Source organism: Pseudogymnoascus destructans (genome assembly GCF_001641265.1).
Source record: "Pseudogymnoascus destructans isolate 20631-21 unplaced genomic scaffold scaffold_50, whole genome shotgun sequence".
NCBI classification, from domain to species: domain Eukaryota; kingdom Fungi; phylum Ascomycota; class Leotiomycetes; order Thelebolales; family Thelebolaceae; genus Pseudogymnoascus; species Pseudogymnoascus destructans.
Window position 1 is genome coordinate 25,884 of NW_020167568.1, and position 22,859 is coordinate 48,742.

The 22,859-nt window shown below is 49.4% G+C and overlaps 2 protein-coding genes across 2 annotated transcripts; one reads left to right on the top strand and one right to left on the bottom strand.

The window, feature by feature from the left end:
- Positions 1-45: 45 nt before the first annotated feature.
- On the bottom strand, positions 46-8,707 carry VC83_09528 (Type I Iterative Polyketide synthase (PKS)). Its single transcript, XM_024472942.1, has 2 exons — positions 1,348-8,707; positions 46-1,298 (listed from the first exon to the last, which is right to left on the bottom strand). The coding sequence occupies exons 1-2, from the start codon at positions 8,309-8,311 to the stop codon at positions 235-237; spliced, it is 8,028 nt and encodes a 2,675-aa protein (XP_024319559.1). The 5' UTR covers positions 8,312-8,707; the 3' UTR covers positions 46-234.
- Positions 8,708-13,559: 4,852 nt separating this feature from the next.
- On the top strand, positions 13,560-13,937 carry VC83_09530 (uncharacterized protein; the record flags this gene model as incomplete). The annotated part of the gene is made up of 1 exon (XM_024472943.1): positions 13,560-13,937. One exon carries the CDS (start codon positions 13,560-13,562, stop codon positions 13,935-13,937), a length of 378 nt encoding a protein of 125 aa, XP_024319556.1.
- Between the last annotated feature and the right edge of the window lie 8,922 nt (positions 13,938-22,859).

Below are 22,859 nucleotides of genomic sequence, written 5' to 3' on the forward strand. Positions count from 1 at the left end.
GTATTTCCCAAATCAAATTTAGAAGCTTAATGGTGAGAGTGATTCTACAAAGAGAGTTGCATGATGTATTGGAGGCTCTAAGCTATCTAATGAAAATTGTTTTTGAGTATTACGGACCTTTTCGGACATTTCTATCAACTTTCAAAACTTTCACTTCTAACCTAAAAAAATCAACCCTTGCACGCACGGAGCGCAATTCTCGAAAGGGACATTCATAGCACTATTTCCAAGTTTTCAGGCATACAGATATCCCATCTTCTTCCACGACGTGATATAGCGCCTTGCCACATCGAAATGGACGGGCCCTAGTTCAGCCATCGTACGCGAATGCTCCTTCGCCTTCGCCGTGTCCAAAATCAACCCACCACACGACATGCGCTCAAAGTTGTCGTCCAAAAAATCAATTAGCCTGGCGGCAGGATTGATCGTCTCGGCCGGCAGGGGCGACCGCCGCACCATGTCTACCCAATCACGAAATGGCATGATGCGGTCAGCTGGGATGCCCAGAGCGTCCGCCAGCACGGGATTCATTTCCTTCCACAGCTGCCCGACAGGGTTGTCAATGTGGTATACGGGATATGGTTCTGGGGCGTTGTGAAGCTCGGCGACGCGACACAGATCCACCATGACGCCGGCCGCGGCGTCGACGGGCACCCACTGGAGCACGCCGCCGAAGTCTGGCCAAGCTCGCAGCGTCTGCGCCGACTTTACCAGGAACGCGAAGTGCTCGACGGGGTTCCAGAAACCGCTCGTCCGCGACCCCGCTATTTGTCCGGGGCGTACCACCATAGTGCGGAAGCGCTGCGGGTACTTGCCGAGTGTCTCGTCGAGCATGCGCTCGCACACCCATTTGGCCTCGCAGTAACCAACGGGTAGCGTTGCCGTAAAGGGCACGCGATCCTCTAGTACTCTGGCCTTGCCAGCCTCACCTACGACGCCGATGGACGAGATCAGCTGGAAGCCGATGCGGATCCCAGCGTCGTTGTGCCTGTAGTCGGCGACATCGCGTGCTAGGTCCAACAGGTTGCGCAGAGACTGGAATTGGGGCTCGAATGCCTTGATGGGCCGTGTACCGCTCATTGGCCAGGCGTTGTGCACGACATGTGTAACATTGCGCACAAGCCAGTTGTACTCATCAACTGGCAAACCGAGCTGTGGTCTGGAAGTGTCGGTTTCGAGGACACGGAGCTTTTGTTGTGCGCCAGCTGACAGGCTGATGCCGCGGGACGAGAAAGCTTCAGCTTGGCGCTGATTTAACGGCTTGCTAGTTTTACGGTTGACGCAGACGACTGTCCTCACTGCAGAGTTATCTGCAAATCCAGCGACTGCGTAGGCTGCCCGTAGCACCAGTGATAAGGACTACTGCATCCTGACCGTCACGTAGCGCATCACTCGGGCGCTCTTGTAAAGACAGGGGTGCTGGAGCAGCGAATCCATTGATGTGTTTGGACAGATAGTTGTTGGCTTCTTCCTCACGCGCCGCCACATCTTGAATGCCATGGGCGGGCGCATCCTCTGGTATGGGCTTGGGAAGCCGTTCCGATTGGGTACCAGATGCGAGCGCGATCATGACTTTCTGGTATCTGTTCTCGGGAAGGCTTCCATCGGTCCAGTCGACGTGACCAAATCCGGCCGCGTGGAGTTCTCTCTCCCAGTGCTCGGCCGGAACGATTGCATGCTTGCGACCGTCGTCGAAAAGCCACCAGCCCTCTAGAAGGCCAAAAATAAGGTCAATAAACGGTGCACTCTCAGTCATTTCAAGTATAATTAGGAATCCGTCATGTCTTAGGGCTTTACGGACGTTCGTAAGAGACGTGACGAGGTTGTGTGTCGCGTGAACAGCGTTGCTGGAAACAACGAGGTGCTGGCCGTGCAGTTCCTCAGCAGGGGGCTTCTCGATATCGTGAACGACGAATCGCATGAATGAGTATTCCTTGCCGAATTTGCGTCTGGCGTTGGCCACCATGGATGGCGACAGATCCGTAAAAGTATACTCGACTGGGAAACCAAGCGATGCCAGCATCGGAGCCAAAACATACGTAGTTCCTCCCGTGCCAGCGCCCATCTCTAGGATCTTAAATGGGCCTTGGTTATTTGGTAAATTTCCCATTAGTCGTTTGACGATGTCACGCATCTGGCCGTATTGCATGCGGTTGAAGGTGTGGTCGAGGTACAGTCCCTGAACAAGATCGCGGCCCTCCAAGGTCCCAAAAATCACGCGAATGCCATCCGTCGTGCCAGTGAGGACGTCAGCCAAATGCTTTCCAGCATAGTAAGTTAGCTTGTTGGCGACTGTAAATTCGGGGAAAGCCTGCAGGAGCTCCGCAAAAATCACATCGCTTGTCTTTCGTGGTACAGGAATATTGGTGCGTGTAATCTGTCCGCTGAACATGTCAATGTCGACCAGTCGAGTGCCCCACTCTATAAAATCGTACAGGAACTCTATCAGCCGTCCATGTTGTGGCTGAAACAGAACACGATCGAGAACCTGTCCCGGCTCAGCCGATCGAAGGTGACAGCCTAACTTCTCCAACTGTTCCACTACCAGCGCAGTGGAGAGGCGATTGGAGCCGGCGAGAACAAGTTTGTGAATCCTGTCAAGATTGAATCGTTTGATCTCTTGGTCTGTTAGCATCTTAACCAATCCGAATGATTGCAAGATCTCCAATTTGGAAATGCTTAAGTTCGTCTGGGCGGGCGGAACAGCGGCTGCTGTCGCTACCGGCTTTGCCGGGTCTTCTACAAAGGTAGGCTTTACTTCAGGATAACCTGGACTAGTTGATCTAGTGTTATCTGAATTATATTCGGGTTGGCTCTGAGACGAATAAGAATCGTCGTCGTCATCTTCATCATCAAGTTCAACAGGCTCATTAGCGGTATCGCCACCTCCCTGCCCGTAAAGGGCATTATTGAGGCACACCACGAACTTCCGCAGCGTTGTCGCCTCCATCAGCTCCGTTTGATCCAAGGTGCACTTGAAGGTACTCTCTACATCGCGGGCCACCTCCATACCCATCAGGGAGTCGATGCCGACATCTGCCATTTCTGTATCGAGCTCAATCTCGTGAGCTTCGACGCCTGAAATGTTGGCAACTAGGTTTCTGAGGTCATTCGTGATGTCTGGGCGGGAAGTTCTCACTGTACTCTCCTTCGTCTTGTTGCTCTTCTTCCTATTGGCTGTCTCTTGCACGGCAGGCTCTTTATTGTTAACATTGTCGAGTGACTGGGGTTGTTGGGGGATGGGACTGGGAGTAGAAGTGGTTATGGTCGCCATAATAGCCTGCCCTTGGGAAGGCTTGACCTTCAGCACTGACTCGTCGGTAGTGAGTCTCGTTAACATTCTGCTCATTGAAGCCTTGGCGACCCTTGCAAAAGTTATACCAATCATCACCTCAGTCAGCATACCGTTGCTGGCATTGAAGACAAACACATCACTGGTGTATACTTTTTCGGCTTGGCGATGATGGCGTGCCAGGACGTGCCAGGTCTCCGGAAACTCCTCCTTTCCCAGCTTGGCGATGCGTGGCGAACGCATCGACATCTCGCAGCCAGTGGCAATGAACATGTCATTTGTGGGACGATCTGTCATGCAGTTGATATACAAACCGCCGACTTGGCTGAAAGAATCGCTCAGTGGGACGTCCAGCCAAGTCTCCCCGCTATGCTTCATTCGTACGCGTCCAGCACACTCGCCAGTACGGCCAACGACTCGGCGAACACCACGGTATATCTCACCATACTCCACGACCTCAGCAAAGGCCCGATATACGTTACGGCCTTGAAGGATGTCGACGTCTTCGTCGTCAGACATGCTAAGAATGGACGTGCACTGAGCATGGGTGACCAGTCTCTCGAACCGGCCAAACTCGTTTTGGTAGGTGACGTCGTCGGGTGAGCGTATGTTCAGTTTGGCTTCTACATGAACGTCACTGCCGCCGCTGTTGGAGGTCGAGAAGATCTTCCATCCCCAGAGTGTATTGTTGTCGTTGAGAGTTTCAAACTCAAGCCATACTGTGCGTGTGGGATCTACACACAGCGGCGAGTGGTTGCCCATCTCAAGGACAACGGGCTGCATCGCGGTGGTAGCCCACTGAGGGTGTAGGCTGAATAATGCTTCGATAGCCATGTCCACCAGTAGCGTGGCAGGGCAGATGGGAGCTGTCTGCGCAATCAAGTGACCTGAAATGTAGCTTTTGTATTTATTGGAGCCGGTGTTGACGCGGAAGCGAGGTTTCTTCGCTTTGCCGTTCTGTTCTTCGTATCCAATGAATGACCACAGTCCGAGGAGCTTCTCATCCATAGACTGCTGCTGTTGTTCAAAAGCAGGCCCAGCGCGTGCTGTCAAGGCTGTGGCTGCCTCAGAGATGGCCTTCGCTGGGGACTTGAGCTCCATCCAATGTTGGACCTTATGAAACTGGTAGGGTGGGAGAAGTAGAGTCGCATACTCAGATGTTTGCAGAGGGTGGTGGGCCCAGAACGAAACAGGCAGGCCTTGCTTCCAGAGAGCAAGAGTCGCATCGGTCAGGCCCTCGAGACCCTTATCGGTGTTTGTGAGGCTCAGTGCCTGGAAGTGATGTTCGTCTGGTTTTGCCCCAGCGGCGAGAGCTCTGCTAGCCATGATTGTAATGGTAGAGGCGGACCCTGCCTCAAGCCAGATGGCCGATGGGTGGTCATTGCTTATTCGGCGTACCGCATGGTTAAAGTATACAGGCTTCCTCATATGATCAGCGACATATGCCGAAGTTATCTTTGAGCCAGCCGCTTGCCTGTTCTCAGTAGCACGTTCAAGAGGGATGACGGGATTAGAGAAGGTTAAGTTTCTACCAATTCCTTCTAGGCGGCTGACAAGTGGCTCGACAAGGGTGGAGTGGAAAGCGTTGGTGACATTAAGCCTCTTACTCTTAAGAGGTCCAAATTGAGGAATTGTCTCGGCAACCAAGTCAATAGCTTCGGAAGGCCCAGCCAGCGTGAAGCTTCGCGGGCCGTTGTAGCAAGCGATGCTGGCAGGATACTCGCCAGCATATCTTCGATTTGCTTCTGCCAAAATCTTGTGAACGTCTTCTACGTCTGCCTCGATGGCCATCATGGCGCCAGAGTCGGGGCCCCATCCGTCGCGAATCAATTTTGCCCTGCCAGCGACCAACTTAACTGTATCGCGGAGGCTCATTGTACCTGACACACACAAAGCTGTGATTTCACCGAAACTGTGGCCGACAACTGAGACGATCTTGCCCGCAAGGCCGGAATCCATCCAGCACTTAGCACAGGCGTACTGCGAGGCAAACAACATGGTCTGCAGCTTGACTGCGTCCGTGATGGGCGACCGCAAGAAAATGCCAGGATAGAGGCTGCTCAACCCAAGCGACCGCATTACAGTATCGCACCGGTCCAAGTGGTAGCGCAGCAGAGTCACTGAATCGTACAGCTTACGATCCAGACCGATAAAGGTGGACACTTGACCGCCGAAACATAAGACAACGGGACGTTCATTTTTAAGAGGAGCAATCACATTGTCTGGTTTGCTAAGCTTGTCTTCGAGCTCGGACACTGAGCGGCAAGAGAATATCAGGCCATGCGGCAAAGAGCGGTTAGATTGTCGATTCACGCTGAACGAAACGTCAGCTAGAGAGAGACCAGCTTTCTCTCTCATTTTCAAAAAGAGCATAAGCTTACAGCAGTACGCAGTGATGCTACGAGTGTCAAATCCAGTTATCCAGAAGGGGAACGATGCCTTATTCACACCGTCACCACGAATAAATGCAGACGCCTGGCCGCTGCTGTTCTGGGAGGATTGGGTAACGATCATAGAAGCGTTGGACCCAGAGGCACCGTAATTGTTGATAAGAGCTATTTTGTACTCATCGTTCCACGGTCTAAGAGCAGTCGAGACCTCCATCATGTCTGTCGGTGATGTCTTTATGTGATGGCTCATCTTGGAGAAGCTGGCTTGCCGAGGAATGTAGCATTCCTGCATCATCATAATAATCTTGATAAGGGAGACGGCGCCGGATGCTCCTTCGCTGTGGCCGATGTGTCCCTTGACCGAGCCAATAACAAGTGGTTTGGATCTAATTGGCCCTCCTAACGCTTGCCGGATACTCTCATACTCGGCAGGATCTCCTATAGGAGTTCCAGTGCCGTGGGCCTCCACCAGGGAGACATCGCGCGGGTTAACATGCGCCTTCTTTATGACGTCGGTGAACAGTTGAGACAAGGATGGAGAGTTGGGTACAAAGAGCGGGGTGCAGTTCTGGTTCTGGTAGACGGCGGTCGAGGGGATGCAGCCTAGGATTGGGTTACCATCGGCGATGGCGTCGGACATCTTCTTGAGGAACACGCAAGCAATGGCCTCGGCACGACAATAACCATCTGCTCCCTCATCAAAGGCCTTACACTGGCCAGTAGGACTTAGGAAACTTGCACCAGCAAGATTTTGAAACCACAAGAAGTTGGTTATGGTGGAGACACCGCCAGCAAGTGCAGCCGTACATTCGCCAGACAAGATGTTGCGGCACGCGGTGTGAATGGCGACGGTAGAGGCTGAGCAGGCCGTATCAAAGGTCATAGAAGGGCCGGTCCAGCCAAAGTAGTGCGAGACCTTGCCTGGGATGAAGCTCTTGAGGTTACCCGTGGCGGTAAAGGCATTAGCGGTATGACAGGCTGCGTGGTGCTCGTAGTCACCCGCGCATGCTCCAAGGTAAACACCGACGTGCTTCTTGTTGCGTGTTGGAGAGTCAGATGTTGTCTCTGTGAAGTAGCCTGACTGCTCGACAGCTTGATAGGAAGCTTGCAGGAAGAGCCTTTGTTGCGGGTCCATGGTCGACGACTCGCGAGGGCTGCGCTTGAAGAACTTGTGGTCGAATGCGTCCACATCGCGGATAAAATTTCCATACCATTTGCGCTTTGGATCTTTGTCATCCTCTCGGTACAGAGTGTCCATCATTAGGCGCTCCGACGTGATTTCCTCGTGCTGCGACTCGCCTGTACGAAGCATCTGCGAGAACTCATCTACGTCATCGGCACCTGCCACCTTGATCGACATGCCGACTACTGCGATGGCATCTTCGTCCACGTGCAGCTGCTGCGACTGTTGTTGATGTAATGAGTGCGCTTCGGGATCCAACACGCTGGCAAGACGCTGCGGCATTTCCTCGTCTAGGTCGGCAAACTGCATCAACCTGGGGCCTAGACAACGCATTAGAGTTGGTGGAACGCATCGATCCGGGCCGAAGGAAACAAAGATAGTGTCATGGCCAAGGTTGGCTTGCACTGCAGCAAAAGTGTTATACCAATTGCTTTGCCGCACAAGAATGGCGTGTAATGCAATCTTGGTCAGACTTCCGGCGCTGCGTTCGATCGACTTGCCATCCACAGCTTCGTTGGTGTAGGTCGGTAACGCCAACTTAGAAGCGTCTGGAAAACGAAGATCAGGGATGCTGTCACAGTACTCGATCAGAGCGTTCGTCAAACTGAGGAAATCCTCGCTGGGGCTGTGGAAATGTCCACGGAGGCCAACTTCGGCCGCGGTGATGCCATAGTCTCTTGTTGCTTGGAGAAAAGCGGGCGCAGTCTGCTGCGATGTCGTCACTGTAACCCGGGCCTCATCATAGATCACCGAGATGTAAGCCTGGGGGAACAGACTGTCGATAATCTGATGCATATCTTGACATTGTTGGGCACTACGCCACGCCGTGGCGTATGACTTGGACTGGCCATGGCCCAGCTCCCTGTTGCACGCTTCTTGAGCGTCAACAAGGGCGCCGACAAGCATAGCCAGACGCACGGCAACGGCCCCATACTTCTCAAATTCGTCCTGATTGTTTGCGCTCGCCACAGCGAAAGCGCTGAGCAAACCTGTGCAGAAACCGAGTGTCTGTACCTCGTTAACCCCACCATTCTTCTGTCGTGCTACTAAGTCTGCTTGGAGATCGATTTTCGCTCCAGCCTCTTTTGATTGTTGATTAAGCTCAAGGTAACGCCAGTACTGTGTGAGTTGGGTGAGAACTACCAGCGGGGTGAGTATCAGGTTCGGCAGCTGTTCCAGCCTGTCGTCTTCGAGAGGAGCTCGTCGAAACCACGAGTCCAAGTCTGCCAGGTGCTTTTCGCCTTGGACAGCGCCCTTAATTTTGGGTATTACTTCTGTCAAGGCATCCCAATATTGTGGCAACTCGGCCACTGTATCAAGAATCCAGTCCTGCCCAGCAACCTCACTTGAAAGGGTGCGCCTAAGCGTTTCGAATTGTCTGTTAAACGAAAGGGCCTGGGGCCCAAACAAGAGGATCGCCGACTCCTGCTGATCGATGTATACCATGCTTCCTACGACGGTAGATGTGAACTGTTAAGGAGGGATGATGCGTTGTTGCAGAGGTAGGTACAGTCCGCTTAGTGTTAAATCTAGAATTGAAAAATCATCTCGAGGTCTTCATCAATATTGTACTACGACCAGGTGCCAGTCGAATCATATTAGACGGCCAAGGTCTGCATATGCGACTTAGAGCTACAATACGGACAGCCGATCTCCGTTCGTTATTCATGAGAAGAGGCTAAAGTCTAGAATCCGTCGGGATTTTCTGCAACTTACATTCCCTCGGAGTTGCATCGCTCTTGCGTTGACAGTGTAATGGCCCCAAAACCGGTCGAGAAAAGAAAGTCCGGACGCAACCCCGGAGCTTGCATCCTTGCGCCTAGGTGTAGAGCTCTCTCAGGGACTCGATGATTACCTGGGCGGGACAATGCAGCTCCGGGCACGTGGCGTCTGCGACTCCCTCAATTCAAACTCGAGCAACAACAGCATTGAGCGCAATAACTTCAATTATCTGGTTTAAGAGTGCCAACTCATTATGGACTCTATCAAAATTCCGGATGGGCTACCTAACTTGGTTACAGCCAGGTTTTAGAGAGCGAAGGAATCAGGTGACCTCATCTCCTTCGACACCACGACCACGGTGTTGGACGTGAATGGCATTCCTATAATTATATAACTATTCCGTCCCTGTTCCTTGCTGCATTTATTTGACTTTTCTTCCTCCTTGCCTTGGATTTATACCTTCCTCGTTCTTAACGCTACATAAGCTGGCGTGTTATGCGGCGGTAGATACGTTCAAGGCGAGTAGCGTCCGTCACGGGGGACCGACGGTTCCAAACCGCCGCCGGTCTGAAGATTTTCCAAGAACCACGGTTTGGCTCAACCAGGCTTCAAAAAGGCTCGGGCAGTTCTACCAAGCTGGCCGAGCTGCCGCTTGAGCCGTGCCGATTCTCTAGGCCGGCCTACAAATAGTACGTAGGATCAGTAGGTAATTAGATAGTTCAATTTGATTCTATTACGCTATATACTAGTTCATATACTGTACGCTACTCGGTGTTCCACCCACTCGCTTCGCTCGTAGGTGGCGACAGCAAGTTGTGCGTGCGACAGCAAGATGTGCGACACATAAAACGAAGAAAAAGACGCCTTATATATCAACTATATAACTATATAATTAAAACATAAAATCAATAGAACTACTATCACTATCGCTACTGCCACTATTGCTACTATCACTTTGATCCTTACTATACCGTAAAATGATCACTTTTGATTTCAACCCTTCCTTCTTCCGCTCTGCTACCCGCTTCCTCTCAACCTTACGCTCTTCAATTTCGATTTTACGTGCTTGCGCTTGTAGCTGCTTTACTACTTGGTCCGATTCCCTTGCTGCTCTTGCGTCTGCTTTTGCTTGCAACTTTGCTTTCTTCTCTTCCCGCATTTTCCGTGCATCTGATGCATATAACTGCCCTCCTTTCTGTAGTGATTTCCGTGCCCTTGCCTTTGCTGCCTTCTGCTCTACTGCACGTAGAGTCATAATATCTAGCTCGGTCTTATAGAGCTCTGCCCGGTGTAGAACAACTGTAGTTCCACGTGCAAATGATTGAAACCCTTCTCTTGAAGGCGATGAGAAAGCTTCCTCTGCTCTCTTCTGCCAATGTTCAACCGCTTGCACACTTTGCATAGTTGTTTTCGGTGTTGAGATAATATTATATGAAGCAAATGGCTCATAATCAGGTGTTTGATTCCGAGTCTCTTGTATCTTGTCAATTACAAGTGGAGGATTATATGGATATAGTCCTGTATTTCTCCAACCAGATTGAATTGTACGGACAGTTAGAGATTGCCGTCGGATTTGCGGGAGGTCTGAAAGGAACGTACGTAGCTTATACTCATAGTCGTAGCTACGTACTGCTTGATCAAGTGCCTTTTGATGAAAGTGTTTGCACTGCTTAAAAACCGCTACATCAAGAGGTTGTAATAGATGTGTTGTATGAGCAGGAAGGCAGCAAATAACAATGTTATGCTCTTCTGCTAATGTAAGAAAGCGCTCTGTTTTATGAGAGTCATGGCCGTCAAGTAATAAGAGGCGAGTATCATCTGGTGCCATATGCTCTGCAGATAGTTGGATAAAATGCATAAGGTATTGGATTGCAATGTCGTCGTTTGAATACCCGCTCTCATTTACAATAATGAGAGCATTTGGCTCAAGGTCATCATTGTACCATGAATCCATATGAAGTTTGCCAGGGATAATGATAGCTTCTGCAAGTGCAGCACCACTTGCATTTACTGCCTCAATTACAGTAACAGAGAGCCGATTCTCAGGATTATCAACAGTCCACTGCTTTACACCGATTGGTACAATAACAGCCGTAGACTTATAACACCCAATCATATAGCCTGTCTCATCAACATTCCATAAATTATATGGCTTAATGTTATGTTTTGTAATAAGGGCGTTATATGTGAGAAAGAATTCCTCAAACACCTCTTTCTTTTGTGCTTGCTTCCGATGTGTATTAAACGTCTTCGTGTGAATTGTATGAAATTCGGGGTGTGCTTTTAGAAAGCGTTGTAGCCACCGTTGTGATGGTATCGTACGATTAGGTCGTAAGTCTGCAACTGCCCGTAGTATCATAGATCGGTTGGCAGGGACCCCGCGCTCAAGTTGGTCGTATATGAATTGACAGACCGCGGTCTCTTGCGATTGAGATAAGACTCGATTGCTACCTCCGTGGGGTAATTGAGGAGACGTAGTACTCGTAATACGACGTCGGAGTGTCTCACGGTTGACATTGAATTTATTTGCAACCCAAGCAATTGTATATGTACTTGGTTGTTTTAAGAAGAACTGTTGGGCCTCATTAAGGCGAGCAATCATAGTAGGATCGTTATTTTGAGGCATTGTAGATACTACGTTATGAAGAATACTATTATTTTTTCTATATATCAAAATAGCGGTGTACGCACATCTTGCTGTCGCACGCACAACTTGCTGTCGCCACCTACGAGCGAAGCGAGTGGGTGGAACACCGAGTACAGCCTCTAATCCGCCTGCATCACTTTGCCATGCCAAAGTGATAATCAGCCAACTAGCTGAGTAATCCCTATCGCACAGGTAAAACTCTTAACAGGTTGAGCACAAATTTGGAGTTTGACGACTTAATTGAGTAAACTACAGGTGCGCAGCCACAGAGATATTCTGTTTACGGTTTATTACGATCGCGATGTCTTTGGTGACCGGGCCTTCAGGCTTTTGCGCAACGGGCAGGAAAACTCGACAGTAGACTACAGTATATAGGATAAAAATAAATTAATTGAATTACTACACTATCTACGGAGCCTACGTATTATTTATGTTATTCGGAGGGCCTGCCCAAATCCCCCGAGTAGCAGAAGGGTTTGGGCCTGAAACCTAATGCGCTGGAGTTCTGAGGCAAATCGGCTCACGCCAAGCACCAATTGGGGGGGAGCCTGACGATAACACTGGGAAAAGCTGCCATTCCAGGGCCAAAATGCCACCGTTTCCCACGGTGCACATCCTCTTTCCCCAACATACTCGAGTAGATAGCGCAGCAGTTGAAAACCATTGAACCAGGCAAAAGTGGAACGCCCACACTTTCGCAGGTTCAAGTCGGTTTATATTTTACAACAGCAGCCTACGAGACACCAGTATAAAGCTGGGGTGGAGGGAAGCCAGAACCAAAGCCAATAGTCGCTATATTTATCCAGACGTACAGTTAACAATACAGAACCCCTTCTCCTAGGCCTTCCGGACCAGTGCCCCGGACTACCGTGAGACCTTGGGTCCAGGCTTTACAGATGTGCAATGCCACGCTTGAACTCTATAAAAAAGACTTTGCTCTCCTTCCACTTTAGTCACGTTTCTAACAGCTATATTCAATCACCCTAGCGCCTCATCCCTCAGCCTTGCGCTCCACCCCAACCGCCGCCCCTAACTAGGATCTCTTCGCAGTCCTGTCTCCTGACTTCTTTGAATGTTAGGGTGTTGACGGTGAAACGCGTCTAGCAACTCTAGACAGCTAAGGTTTTCTACCGTTTTCTATGAATTGTCTGTAGGTTCATAACCTTTCCATTTTATCAAAAACTCTTCCTTGCATCCTACTAACCTTCTGTCTAGGGTCGCTTCGATTTCATATTCAATGATCTAGTTGGAGTTCTGTATCAGTTGTAATCGAGGTGTTTCCTCTTGCTAGTTCTAACAGTAAGACATGAAATACTAGGTGTAGTCTAGACTTCTTAGCTAGCTGCAGTCTGTAATTAACTAAGCTGACTTTGTTCAATATTTTGAATGGTCCCAATTTCTTGAAGTCCAACTTCGTACTTGGTCGTTTCATTTTGATGTGTTTCTAGAGTAGATATACTTTATCCCCCTCCTTAAAGGCAGGTTCCATACTACACTTCTTGTTTGCATACGCGGCAGATCCTCATTTTGTTTGGGACATACACTAATCCTTTAAATCGGATCAATCCTTGTTCATCGATGGCGAAGTCGCCTTTGGTTTTTATTAAGACTCGCTTTGCACATTCGTCTGTTGCATAAGCTTTCTTGAGTCTTTCTTCCAACTCCGAGTTCTCCACAGTGGCAATCGTGGCTAGCAACTTGTTGTATTGCATTCCTGCATCTGTTTTCTTTAATATGGCTCTAGGTCTTTCCTAGGGCTGATGTAGTCAGTCCTTCTACTAAGAGCATCTGCTCTTGCATTCTCAGAGTCCTTGTGATATGTAATCGTGAAGTTGTAGGCTGCGAGTGTTTCTGCCCATCGGACTTGTCTGTGGTTTAAAACCTTGGTTGTAGTGAAGTATATGAGATTCTTATGATCCGTCTATACCTACATAGGGTAGGTCAATCCCTCAAGATATACTCGCTACTGCTCAAAGGCAACGACAATAGCTATCAGCTCCTTGTCGTAGATGTCATAGTTGAGCTCCATAGGTGACAGTTTTCTAGAGTAATATGAGACTGGCTTGAGCTTTCTGTCTTTGTCTAGTTGACTCAGACATGCTCTAATTGTGAAATCAGAAGAGTCCATTTCTAGTACTATCTTCTTTGTAGGGTCGAATGTGGCTAAGATAGGTGCTTCTATGAACTTCAGCTTGAGTTCTTAGAAAGCAGCTTCTGCCCTAGACCTTCACAACATTCTGGGCTGAATTCCAGAGACTCACTGCAGAGCTGGACTACTCAGAAGAGACCTTGCTTGACGATCTCCGATTTAAAATCAACCAAGGCATGCAGAAAGCCCTTGTTGCAGAAGTGGGAGCTACCACCCTACATGAATTCGCGAAGAAATGCATGCTTGTGGACCAAAACCTACAGAGAATTCAAGAAAAGGAGAAGAGAATGAAGCCACAGCCGTTCGCCTACCAGAAGCAGAGTGGCCAGAGCCCTACTGCTAGTACTGCTGTTGAAATAGTGGCACCACAGAAGAAGCTCTACCGCTCTCCCCACCAAGATCCTGAGAAAGAATCGCTCATGAAGCTTGGCAAATTCTTCCATTGCCACGAAAGCAGCCATCATGCTCATGACTGCCCTCAGAAACAGAAAGGCAGACTCAATGAGATCTCTGCTACTGAGGATTCTACCCAGTATGAGTCGGGAAAAGAATAGCCTCTAGAAAAGACATCGCTAGAGGTTCTACAGCAAGAATTGCCTCCTCTGCCTCATCATTATCCCATTCGACTATGACACTCCATTCTTAGCTACCTGCAGAATAGGAAGGAATCAAATTGTCATGCAAGCCTTAATGGATAGTGGTGCAACAGGTGGAAGCTTTGTGAATGCTGTTGACGCAAAACGAATTTGTGAAATTGAGAACATCTCTCCTATCCAACTTATAAAACCAAAGAACATCGAAGGATTTAATGGAGTTGCAGCATGCTATATACCCTCAACTACAAATTGGAGATCACGTTGAAAGTCTATGCCCTCTATTCATTACTACTCTTGGGAAACAGTCTATCATTCTTGGGAAAGCTTGGATGAAGCAGCATGGAGTCACACTCAATATGGTAAACGACCAAGTCATCTTTACAAAGGGTCACTGCCAGCACACTACACCAACAGACACTTTAAAAGTGAAAAGTACAAGTCCCCAAGCTGAGAAGGAAATACAAGATAAAGAAGCTCCGAAGCCAGCCCTCCAACCTCATTATAAGAACAAGAACAAATGCACTGTTACAATGATTGGAGCTGCACCATTCAATATGCTTCAGAAGCAGAAAGGAGCTAAGGTTTTTGCAGTATCATTTAAAGATATACTCACTGAACAAGCAAAGGAGGAAACGAAATCGACCCAAAACTGATCCTCCCAAAGGAGTTCCATAAATATCTCGATGTGTTCTCAAAACAGGCTGCAGACAAACTTCCGCCTCACAGATATGCAGACCATCACATTGTGTTAGAAGGGAACTGGAAACTAGGGCATGCACCACTCTATAACATGTCTCGAGAAGAGCTTGATCTTGTGAAGAAATACGTGGAGGACAATCTTACCAAAGGATTCATCGAAGCTAGCAAAGCACCATTTGCCTCACCTGTGTTATTTGTACGCAAACCAGGAGGTGGACTTCGATTTTGCGTACACTATCGCAAACTAAATGCGATCACAAGGAAAGACTCATACCCACTTCCCCTCATTGATGAAACATTGCCTCGATCACAGGTGCCAAATATCTTACAAAGATTGATATTAGACATGCCTTTAATCGAATTCGCATGCAGACAGAGGAGGACGAAGATCTGACAACATTCAAAACTCGATTTGGATCATACAAATACAAAGTTCTCCCATTTGGACTTACGAATGGCCCAGCAACATTCCAACGATATATGAATGAAACATTAATGGAATACATAAACAAATTTGTCACTGCATACATGGACGATCTTCTTGTCTATAGCACAAGTAAGGAGGAACATGAGCATGTCAAAATGGTTCTACAAAAGCTTCAAGAAGCAGGACTACAAGCAGATATAGCAAAATGCGAATTCTTCGTTCAAGAGACAAAATTCTTAGGACTCATCATTGGAGTTAATGGAATTCGCATGGATCCTGGAAAGGTGAACACTATACGGGACACGCAAGCTTTTATCGGATTCTGTGTGTTCTATCGAAGGTTTATCAAGAACTATTCAAACATCATGAAACCACTCGTCAACTTAACAAAAAAAGACCATGTCTTCGAATGGACAGAAGCATGCAGGGAGCATTCACACTTCTGAAAAAGACTGTCACAGAAGCCCCAGTCTTACGACATTTCGATAGAGAGAAGACAGCCTATGTTGAGGCTGATGCCTCAGATTTTATTTCCTTAGGGGTACTGTCACAGAAAGATGACAAGGGAATCCTACATCCAGTTGCATTCTTCTGGAAAAAGATGGCACCTGTAGAATGCAATTACGAAATCTATGACAAGGAGTTACTCGCCATCATCAGATGCTTCGAAGCATGGAGACTAGAAGTCGAGGGCACAGCAATGCCAGTCCAAGTTTTGTCAGATCACAAGAGTCTTGAATACTTCATGACAACAAAGAAGCTTACTCGAAGGCAAGCTCGATGGGCTGAGTTTCTGTCAAGGTTTAACTTTCAAATTATATATCGACCTGGGAAACAGAACGGAAAAGCAGATGCATTAACTCGAAGACCGGGAGATAGACCAGAAGGGAACGAAGAAGATGACCGCCAAAAACAACAACTTCAAACCCTGCTACCACTCAAGAGACTCCATCCAGACCTCCAAGAGATAAGGAAATTCGAAGATGCTAAGGTGAATCAAGACATCCAACTCGCGCCAGTCCACCTACAGGAAGCAAGTATTCTAGACAAAATCCAAACTGCACAACTTCAAGACAGCTTATGCAAAGACACTATTCAGAAGCTTCAGAATGGAGAACGAAACAGTCCAGACATAGCTCTAGCATATTACGAGGTGAAGGAAGGGCTCTTATATTATCATAATAGAGTCTGGGTTCCAGAAAGTACTCATGTCGTACTCTTACAAGAAATTCATGACCAACCAGCAATGGGACACCCTGGCATTGGGAAGATGATTCGGGTCATCAAAAGACAGTATTACTGGCCCCAGATGAATAAGACAATTATACGATACATCAAGAACTGCCATATCTGCAAAAGATCAAAACCTACAAGAGATGCTTATAATGGACTTCTTCAACCAATCCCTGTTGGCAGCCAGCCATGGCAGGACATATCACTCGACTTTATTACAGGATTGCCATTGTGTGAAGGAAACCATGCTATCCTTGTCGTAGCATGCTGACTTACAAAAGAATGCCATTTTATCCCATGCTTTGCAGGCCAAGAATGCACAACTGCAGAAGCAACAGCACAGCTACTCCTTCGACATGTATGGAAACACCATGGTTTACCAAATTCGATCATCTCAGACAGAGGCCCCCAGTTCGTGGCTGCAGTGTGAAAAATCCTCTGCAAAGTTTGGAAAGTTATAACAAAATTGTCTACTGCCTTCCACCCAGAAACGGATGGGCAAACTGAGAGGTTCAATGCAGAACTCGAACGATATTTACAAGCTTATGTTAACTATCTCCAAGACAACTGGGTCGAATATCTTTGCATGGCAGAATTTGCAGCAAATGCTCTACCGTAAGACTCTACAAAAATCAGTCCATTCTTTGCAAATAAGGGATTCGAGCCAAGAATTAGTTTTGATATTAAGAACAGCGAGTTCCAAATAGCGCCACAGGAACACAAGGATATGATATAAAGCATGAAAGATATTTGGGAATTTCTGCAAGACCAAATCGCACTCTCACAAACTCGCATGGAGACATTCGCAAATGAATGCAGGAAAGCTGCACCAAGATATCAGGTTGGAGATCAAGTATGGCTATCTACACGAAATATCAGGACTCAGAGGCCATCGAAGAAACTCGATCACAAGCAAGTTGGTCCGTATAAGATTCTCGAACGAATTGAGCAAGTGGCATATCGATTAGAGCTACCACCAATCATGAAGATACATCCTGTCTTTCACAGCAACCTCTTACGATTTGACTCAGATAATGCTTTACAAGGCCAGCACCATGAACCACCCCTGCCAATCGTTATAGAAGATGAACTTGAATAAGAAGTTGAAGAAATCCTAGATTCTAAATTCCTACAGAAGAAGCTGTTCTATATGGCAGCATGGAAGAACCACCCACCAGACAACACTTGGTATCCCGCTACAAACTTCAACAATGCACCTGAACTCACACAAGCTTTCCACTGAAAATACCCACAGAAGCCACGATGATCTTACTCTTGATCAGGAGATCAATCTTAGTAGGGGGGGGGGGGTAGTGTTACAATTATAGCTTACGGTTGTTATGGTTGTTATGGTTATTACAGTTGTTACGGTTGTTACGGGTGCAGCCTTAGCCATCAAGGCTACAACTGCTAAGCAGACAACTGTATATTATGAGGAATAGCCTCACCTTCCTTCCTTTTTCTTCTTCTCATCTCTTTAGATTCAATCTAGCCTATTATTCTCTGGACTGGCTTCTTGACCTCCGTGACCATTGTAACATTGTTGACTAAGTGATCCTCCTTGCTAAGCCTAGATTCTAAACTCCTACGGAAGAAGCTGTTCTATATGGCAGCATAGAAGAACCACCCACTAGACAACACTTGGTATCCCGCTACAAACTTCAACAATGCACCTGAACTCACACAAACTTTCCACCGAAAATACCCGCAGAAGCCACAATGATCTTGCTCTTGATCAGGAGATTAATCTTAGTAGGGGGTGTAAGGATGCCTCCTTACACGGGGTACCCTCGGACCCGTAAGACAACGCGGAATAGGCGACATAGTAGTATAGCAGCATAGATGTTCTAGGGTCAGGGTCGATTCGGGCGGCAGACGGGAGTGGATCTACCGGTACGCTAAGGCCTAGCCGAGTCGGACCCCATTTAGGTACATAAGGGGTAGGAAGCTATAAGCTCCCCTTTCATCTTTTTTGTATCCTTCGTAGTAGACCTATAGGATAGAATACAGCATCACCTCCGACTCGCACTCCCATATGCACCTACGGAGAGCCGTATTCCCTGTGTCCTTACATTATACAAAAAAGATCACGCTTGCCGGGGACGGCCGTACCTAAATAATATCCCACAACCGGAACGACTCAGGAGAACTGTCGAAACACCACCGACCGCGACTCGGTGACATTTCGAAGTAGAGACCTGATGACTCCAAATAGCCGTGACCCCAGAGAACTCACGGACAGCCAGTGGATCAGGGTTTGATCCTGCAGACATAGTAGTATAGCAGCATAGATGTTCTAGGGTCGGGGTCGATTCGGGCGGCAGACGGGAGTGGATCTACCGGTACGCTAAGGCCTAGCCGAGTCGGACCCCATTTAGGTACATAAGGGGTAGGAAGCTATAAGCTCCCCTTTCATCTTTTTTGTATCCTTCGTAGTTCGATACACCCCCGAATCAAGATGTCGCGCAAGACGACACAAAACCCACCACCCGACAATGACGGTCAACCGCTACGAATGACAACTAGGCAAACCGCCACAGCGGGCACGACCGCAGGGCCATCCGAAAGCCCCCCGGATCGCATAGCGAACCTCGAGAACGAGATGCGGGAGCTCAAGGCGATGGTAGCCAGCCTCGTAGCTAGCCAGACCCGAATACCGTCTACGCCACCACCGGCTGCCGACGCCCCAGTGCGCACCATTGAGGCCGACGAAGACGAACAGCCTGCACCGACAATGCGAAACACGCCCGGCACCGTTCGACTGCCACCTGTCGACAATGCGCGCTCTCCTTCAATCCCGGGTCTACCCCGACAGTACACCGTGGACCCTCCGAACCGTTACAAGAAATCCACCATCTCTGAGAAGATTACGCCGCTCAGCGATGGGATAGAACATACCTTTATGCAATGGAGCGCGTCCATTCGGGACCGACTTGTAGTCAATGAGGACCACTACCCTACCGACGTCTCGAGAAGAGCGTTGATATGGGGAACTACGACCGGCCTGGCAAAGAAATATCTGGAACCCCAATACCTATCGGATACGCATGGCTTCCAGAGCGCAGACGAAATGATGGACCTATTAGGATCATATTACCTTACGGGTAATGAGACCGAACAGGCCCGGAACGAATTCGACGATATGCAGATGGGCGAAAAGGGTCACTTACACGAAACCTTCCCCGAGTTCAAAGCCCGCTTCCAAAGTGCGGCGATTACGGGACAAGTATCACAATCGGAGTGGTTTCGGTATATGTGGAACAAGCTCACACCGCAATTCCGCAGCCGCGTGGCGGTCGTGAAGGACCAATGGAAAGGCGATTACCTCACCATGGTCCGAGCCTTAACCGCCTTTGACCAAGAGCGACGCAGGAACGGCGAGTTGAGCTCCCAGTCCAAGAGCGGCGAGTCGAGCTTCCCAGGACGGGCCCGCCTCGGCTCATCCAGGTTCCCGCCTGTGGAGGCCGCCAAGACCCAACCACCGAAGACGACAAGAAGTCCGTTGGGTTCCTTCCAGAGGACTCCTTTCATACCCACCGCCCCCAAGCCGGACATAACAGGTCGCGTGCGGACCGCCGTGCCGGCTGCGTCTGGAAACTGTTTCAAATGCGGGAAGCCCGGTCATTTCCAGGACAGGTGCCCGCTCAACCCCACAGTCAAAGAGATTGACCGCGAAGCCCCTGAACCCGAAGAGCAGTGGGAGGAGGCAGTCGAACTCCAATCGGATGCGTCCCTGGAGGAAAACGACGAGGCCTAGGGAAAGGCTCCTTCCTAGGTCTACGCAAATGTGATCTGCGAGATCTCGACCTACAAGAACTCTTGGGCGGAACCCAGTTCTTAGTCGACACGACGCTGAGTCTGAACGGACTCGGTGTGCAAACGAAGGCTCTCGCAGACACAGGAGCAAACGGATACCTCGTCATCAACAAGCCCTTCGCGCTACGACTGTCGAAGGCGCTTCAGAGCCCCATACGGAAACTGCCCTACTCTGTACCCATACGTGGTTTTCAGCGAAAAATCCAAAGTCACGTATCGGAGTATATTCGGTTGCACTTAACAGTCGAAGGACGCTGAATATATAACTGCCCCTTTGTGCTCCTGGACCTCGGAGCGCAAGATGTGATAATTGGGAGGAAGCTTTTCAGCCGCTTCCGAATACTACTCGACTCTGCAAAGAGCCGGCTAGTATGGCCAAAGGAGTACCCGCCTACTCCTAGCTGGAGCAAGGAGATCACCTTGCCCTACCACTCGCGCGAAACGTCCATTCGACATCCTTCTCACCAGTCGGATGCGAATCGTAGGGATGCCGCAATCCACCACGAAGACAGACGCCGCGCAGGCGGACGCTCGATGGAAATGAAAGTGATAATTTCGGACTCCGGAATGACCACCGACACTGCCCCGAGTACACCTCAGATCCCAGGGGTACCTTTCTTGCCACCGGCGAAGCCTGTACCAAGCTTCACGCCGGTGCACATCTGCGAGATCGGTGCAAACGCCTTCCACCACGAGATGATGCGAAGCGATGCCGAGTTCTTCCAGACCAGCCTTTACGAGATCGATCAGATCATTCGGGAAAAAGAATCCGAAGAGGATGACGAGACGATATCACTCATCCAGGAGAAACTCCCGCCTGTGCACCGAAAGTACACCGACGTCTTCTCAAAATCGGAATCTGATAAATTACCACCACACCGGGTATACGATCATAAGATACAGCTAGAGGCGCCGTTACCAAACGCTTTCTCCCCGCTCTACCGGCAAGGCACCAAAGAGCTTAAGGCTACCAAGCAATACCTGCTGGAGAACCTGGAGAAAGGCTTCATCGTCAATAGCAATAGCCCCTTTGCGTCCCCTATACTCTTCGTTAAGAAAGCGGACGGCAAACTGAGGTTCTGCATTGATTACCGCAAGCTGAACGGACTCACCCGCAACGATCCGTACCCTATACCGCGCATCGACGAACTACTTGGACGGGTGTCGAAAGCCAAGATTTTCACGAAACTAGATATCCGACAAGCCTTCCATCGCATACGAATGCACCCTGACTCCGAAGAGTATACTACCTTTCGGACTCGATATGGATCTTATAAGTGCAAGGTGCTGCCGTTCGGACTGACCAACGGCCCCGCAACGTACCAGCGCTACATGAACGACGTCCTCATGCAATACTTGGACGACTTCTGTACGGCTTACCTCGACGACATTCTCATATACTCCGAGGACCCTACGGAACATATAGAGCACGTACACAAAGTCCTACAGCGCCTTCGTGAGGCAGGGCTACAAGCCGACCTCAAGAAGTGCGAGTTCAATGTTACCCGAACTAAGTACCTGGGTTACATACTGACCACTTCCGGTGTCGAGGCGGACCCCGACAAGATCGAACCCCTTCGAAACTGGATTCGACCGACCACCGTTACCGGTGTGAAATCCTATCTAGGCTTCTGTGGGTTCTACCGCCAGTTCATACGCAATTTCGGGAAGATCGCGAAGCCCCTGACTACCATCACGAGCCCCTCGGAGCCGTTCCTATGGACTGAGGAATGTGAGAACGCCTTTGAAGAATTACGGCGGCAGCTACTAGCGGTGCAGGCACTACACCACTTCAACCCCGAATTGCCTACGAAGCTAGAGACCGACTCTTCAGACGGAGTCGTCGCCGGCGTGCTATCACAAGAGCACCCGGACCAGCTCTGGTACCCAGTGAGCTTCTACAGCCACGTCCTTACCGGCCATGAGATCAACTGGGAAATCCATGACAAGGAACTCTTCGCCATCGTGAAAGCGTTCGCGAAATGGAGACCTGAGTTGGCCTCTGTTACGCAGCGAGTCGAGGTGTATACGGACCACCGCTCGCTCGAATACTTCATGACGACGAAGGTTCTCACCGCGAAGCAGGTGCGATGGATGGAACTACTATCCGACTTCAACTTCCACATTACGTATACGGCAGGTAAGAATAACCTGAAGGCTGATATTCTGAGCCGAAGAGACCAAGACCTCGTAATGCAACAGAAAGTCAAGTTGGATAGTCGTGCGAGGGTGTTGCTTGGCCCTGCCCGCCTACACCCCCGTATCAGTGCCGAGTTGGCCGACAGTTATGTAGCATCGATCAATGCCATCGACCCCCCAAAGGCGCAGATGCCCTTCGATCTGATCGAGGCACTATGCGTAGACAACCGGAAGTCGTTCGCCGAGACACGCGCGAAACAACCCTTACCGGATGGGTACGCCCTAGCCGACCAACTCCTCCTGTACAAAGACCGCCTATGTGTGAACCGCCACACCGAGCTGTGTACGAAACTCATCCGAGAGGCGCATGACCAGGTGTCGACGGCGCACCCCAGCGGCCGGAAGACCTACCAGTTGCTTGCCCAGAAGTATCGCTGGGTCGGTATGGAAGCGGACTGCATACGGTATGTGCGTAACTGCGCGACATGCCGCCTTTCGCACACCAATGTCACAAAGCAACAGGGCTTTCTACACCCCCTACCGGTACCCGACTACCCTATGCAACA

Coding starts and splice junctions, on each gene's coding strand:
- VC83_09528 (XM_024472942.1), bottom strand. CDS start 8,311: ATGGTATACATCGATCAGCAGGAGTCGGCGATCCTCTTGTTTGGGCCC. Junction 1,299..1,347: donor TGCAGTAGTCCTTATCACTG/GTGCTACGGGCA, acceptor ATAACTCTGCAG/TGAGGACAGTCGTCTGCGTC.